This window comes from Bison bison, unplaced genomic scaffold (assembly GCF_000754665.1).
Source record: "Bison bison bison isolate TAMUID 2011002044 unplaced genomic scaffold, Bison_UMD1.0 scf7180017864516, whole genome shotgun sequence".
Lineage (NCBI taxonomy): Eukaryota > Metazoa > Chordata > Mammalia > Artiodactyla > Bovidae > Bison > Bison bison.
The window spans coordinates 9,902,017-9,907,179 of NW_011495069.1; the positions used below are offsets into that span (position 1 = coordinate 9,902,017).

A 5,163-nucleotide genomic window follows, 5' to 3' on the forward strand; every position below is an offset into this window, starting at 1 on the left:
GAAGATCATGGCATCCAGTCCCATCATTTCATGGCAAATAGATGGGGAAACAGTGACAGACTTTATTTTCTTGGGCTCCAAAATCATTGCAGATGGTGACTGAAGCCATGAAATTAAAAGATGCTTCCTCCTTGGAAGAAAAGCTATGACTAACCTAGACAGCATATTAAAAAGCAGAGACATTACTTTGCCAACAAAGGTCCGTCTAGTCAAAGCTATGGTTTTTTTAGTAGTCACGTATAGATGTGAGAGTTGGACCGTAAAGAAAGCTGAGTGCCAAAGAATTGATGCTTTTGAACTGTGGTGTTGGAGAAGACTTTTGAGAGTCCCTTGGACTGCAAGGAGATCAAACCAGTCAATCCGAAAGGAAATCAGTCCTGAATATTCATTGGAAGGACTAATGCTGAAGCTGAAACACCAATACTGTGGCCCCTGGTGCAAAGAACTGACTCACTGGAAAAGACCCTGATGCTCAGCAAGATTGAAGACAGAAGAAGGGGATGACAGAGGATGAGATGGTTGGATGGCATCACCAACTCGATGGACATGAGTTTGAGCAGGCTCCGGGAGTTGGTGATGGACAGGGAAGCCTGCAGTCCATGGGATCACAAAGAGTCGGACACGACTGAGCGACTGAACTGACTGAAGCAAAGACAATGTCCACCAGTATGTTGTGAGAAAGCCCTGAAGCAGAGATGATGAGAAAACTAGGACCAAAGCACCCAAAATCTAGCATCTTTTTCTTCCACGTGTTCTGCAGCTCAAATGTCAGCATATTGCTCTGAAGAAACAGTGTACTAAGGAAATAAGGAAGAGGTGCAGAATATGCTAAACTTTTGGCCAAGAGAACGAAGGAGGCCAAAGAAAAATGTAAGGAACAGACTGTCAAGAAACAGAAGCTATCCTCTGAGAGCTTCGACCTCTGTGTCTGTGCCCAGTCAAAAATAAGATGTTCTGGAAGTAGCAAGAAACTAAGATCTGATATTAAAAAAGATTATTATTTACTGCTTAGGCTATACAGATATTAAAAAAGATTTTTATTTAGTGCTCAGGCTATTATTTAGGAGCTTAGGCTATAATTCAGAAGAGGTTTGAACATGAGCCACTGGTAGCATATAAGAGTCGGTGGTAGCAGAGCTAATTTTAAAATGTGGATTTCTGTGGCCCTACCCCAGAGTTTAATTCGGTAGGATCTAGGATGGAATCCAGGAATCTGCTTTGTTTTATAAACCTCTCAGATGATTCTCATGCAGATGATCAGGGGAACATCATTTCCACCCACTATAATAGTTGTTAAAACCATACTCTTGACTGATACAACTTAGGCTGGAAACTGAAAACAGATTATAGAAGCACTCAAGGATGGAGTGAGTATTTGAAAACCAAATCTCTAATCAGGGTTAATATGCAAAATATATAAAGAACTCAACAGTATGGTGTTTGCTGAAAAAATTAAAAATAAAACTATCATAGGTCCCAGCAATCACTTTAGTATGTATCTGAAGGAACTGAAATGAGCATTTCTATTCATTTATTCACAATACCTAATATATGGTAGCAACCTGAATGTCCTTGGAGGGATGAATGGTTGAAGAAAATGTGGAATATACATTCAATGGAATATCTAGCCATAAAAAAGAAGGGAATACTGCTATTTGCTACAACACAGATAAGCCTGGAAGGCATGTGCTAAGTGAAATGAGGCAGAGAGAAAGACACACACCATGTGGTATCATTTTTATGTGCAATCTTAAAAACTGATTTCATAGATACAGAGAATAGAATGGTGGTTGCCAGGTGCAAAAGGAGAGGGAAATGGGGAGGGTTAGGTTAGAGGGTACAAACTTTATTAGAAGTAGTTCTCAGTTCTCATGTACAGCTCAGTGACTGTATGCTTCCAAGTTGCTGAGAGGAGATCCTAAGCATGTTGTTGTTCAGTCACTAAGTCATATCTGACTGTTTGCGATCCCATGAACTGCAGCACGCCAGGCCTTCCTGGCTCTCACTGTCTCCCGGAGTTTGCCCAAGTTTATGTCCATTGAGTTGGTGATGCTATCTCAAGCATGCTCACCATTAAAATAAAATGGAATTCCCTTGGCAGTCCAGTGGTCAGGACACTGCGCTTCCATTGCAGGGGGGACAGGTTCAGTCCCTGGTTGGGTAACTAAGATCCCAAAAGCCACGTGGCACAGCCGAAAAATAAAATCAGGTATGCAAGATGATGGGTGCATTAATTATCTTGATCTTGGTAGTAATCGTTCTATAATATATATATATAAAATTGTCGCCTCGTACATTTTAATTAATGTACAATTATATTTGTCAGTTATAAAGTTGGATGTGATGGGGAGAAGGCATGATCAGTGGTATCAAATATTGAAAAGAGGCCAATAAGAAAAGGTCTGAAAAATCCTTTGGGCTTGGCAATTTTACATCCATCAAAGTAAAAGGGTTGCAGATTAGTTTCAGAGACTAACACTGATCTTTAGGGTTGTCATGAGACTCTTAGATACTAGAAGATTTACAGAAACAGAGTGAAGAAGAACTGGACTTAGTGTTCAGATACGTAAAGCTTCACTACTAACTAGCTCTATATCCCTGGGTAGGTAAGTTAGCCTTGATGAGCCTCAGTTTCTGCAAAATAGAAATAATCCCTTGTATATGCCTCACAGTATTATAAGATGCATGGGGAAAAATGAATATGAAAGTACTTTTTAAATTGTAAGATGTATTGTGCTTCTGTCTAAGGTTTTATTGACTTGTTCTCTTTGTTATTAATAAAGCAGATAGTATTTAATCACAGGTAAAAATTTGGGGAAGGACTATAGAAATGAGCTGTCCATGCATCTATGGAATTAAGACTTGGGTGGATTTTGATGATCAAGAATAATTAGCTCTTGCATAGAATAGGTACAGTATTATGTTGGTCCCATTTGACAGGACTTTCATTGTGATGTTTTATTAATCTTTGATTTCTAAAGTGTGTGTATCTCTCTTTCTCTCTCTCTTTTTTCTTTTTTGCCATTAAAAGTCAGAAAACCCTTTCTACGTCTTCAATTCAAAATGAAATCCCAAAGAAAAAATCCAAGTTTGAGTCGATCACAACCAATGGAGATAGGTAAGCCAGTTCAAGTGTGTGTGCATGTTTCTGTTTGAAATGCATACACAGTTCCTGAAACAGGAATACGTTTTAGGGTGTGTCATGGAGCTAGTTTATGGTTGTCAGCGAACTTCTCAGGGATACTACACTAGACACTTATCTTATAAACAAACAATACTGCTATTAGTTTATAAATATAATCTTGTCTAGAACATATAACTGGATTTAATAGCAGTTGAATTTTCTGTAGTCCACAAATAACTTCTCACAAGAATTCAAAGACATGCTTTTTATTGTGATCTGTGCCTATAGCCTTCTCCAGTCAGGGCAGGAGTTGGTCTGCAGAGGCAAAACAGAGACAAATTGGAAATTTTTCTTTTTTGGGCACACTGCACAGCTTTCAGAACATTAGTTCCCCAACCAGGGATTGAACCCTGGCTGTGGCAGTGAAAGTGCTCAGTCTTAACCACTGGACCACCAGGGAATTCCTGACAATTTATAATTAAAGCAGTACTGCTCAGTCTGTGAGGGATAATCTATGCTTCCTTAGCATTAAGAGAGATAACCCAAAGCAGATGCTGAATCAGGAGGGAAGGAGATGCATTTGAATATTTTTGTTTCATTTTAAGCCTTTCTGAATGCATTTTTATTCCTCACTTTCCCCTTTCCTTCTTAGTGATGCTTCTGCTTACCAGCTATTTTCTCCTCATATCCAGGATGCCCTGTCCATGTTGGTGTAGTGGGCTGCTTCTCAACAGAGTCTTGGGGCCTGTTCCTCCAGGCTGGGCATTCTGAAGTGAGACCACCTGGCACACTCATCCCTAAAATCCTTGGAATCATCTCCAATCTGAAAACTCCCATTCTCCATTCTCTCTCCCAGACGGTGGTAGATATGGGAGCAGACCAGCATATAGGCTTACTGGGGTTGAGTTTTGTTTATTTAGGGGTATACATAGCATCTCTGAAGTTGGCTTTTTCATTAACTTGATTTGAGACTCTGCAGACTCTCTTTGTATTTCTGGTATCATTGACTTCAAACTTCTTGAATTGATCCTTCTAGAAATGCTTGGTTTAGATATTCTAATTATATAGGGAAAGGAACCATAAAGACCATCTTTCTGGTTAGCTTTACTGTTACTGTTTGTTCTCTGAGCAGCTAGTTTGACCATTCTGAAGAAAATGGATGTGGCACTGATTGTCTTATCACATCTGCCAGGATGCATGATCCTGTAAAAAGTTCTTCAGGGAATGAACCATTCTGAATGCCCTGCTTTATGAAGGCCTAAGCCAAGACCCACAGCCTTTAGATTCATCATTTCTGTTTTGTGCTGTTTATGATGTGGGCTGTGTTTGAATGACCCGGAAAAAGCTCATTCATAGCCTTTAGTTTAACCAACAGGCCTTAAAGTTTGCCTTCTGTTGGGTCATTTGGTTTTTGAGATACTGCCACTGTTCTTGCTGACTATTGCTATGGCTTCACCAAGCCAAAGACTTTAAACTTTCTGTTCAGTGTTTTATTGCATCTGGTTAGCAGCAGTGAATGTTTTCCTCAATTAGGATGCTGATCCTTAACTTAGATGCATGATCTTTCATAATGTCCTCTGGGAAAGATCTTTAAAAATAAATTTTTCTTTAAATATACATGGTAATTAAAAAAGCAACCTAATAACTTGAAAATTTAGAAAAAATTTTTCTGCAGCCACGTATTATTTTCATACATATGCAAGTTCCATTCGACTGTTCCTGCATTCAATTCAGTTCAGTTGCTCAGTCGTGTCTGACTCTTTGCGACTCCATGAATTGCAGGCCTCCTGTCCATCACCAACTCCCGGAGTTCACCCAAACTCATGTACATCAAGTCGGTGATGCCATCCAGCCATCTCATCCTCTGTCGCCCCCTTCTCCTCCTGCCCCCAATCCCTCCCAGCATCAGGGTCTTTTTCAATGGGTCACCTCTTCACATGAGGTGGCCAAAGTATTGGAGTTTCAGCCTCAGCATCAGTCCTTCCAATGAACACCCAGGACTGATCTCCTTTAGAGTGGACTGGTTGGATCTCCTTGCA

General features: G+C 40.0%; 1 protein-coding gene across 1 annotated transcript in view; it reads left to right on the top strand.

Moving 5' to 3' along the window:
- FAM76A (family with sequence similarity 76, member A) overlaps positions 1-5,163 on the top strand; it is a 45,130-nt gene that overhangs the window by 27,715 nt on the left and 12,252 nt on the right. The window contains exon 6 of the mRNA XM_010830260.1: positions 3,032-3,118. Within this exon, the coding sequence (XP_010828562.1) occupies positions 3,032-3,118 (87 nt within the window). The remainder of the gene's footprint in view (positions 1-3,031; positions 3,119-5,163) is intronic.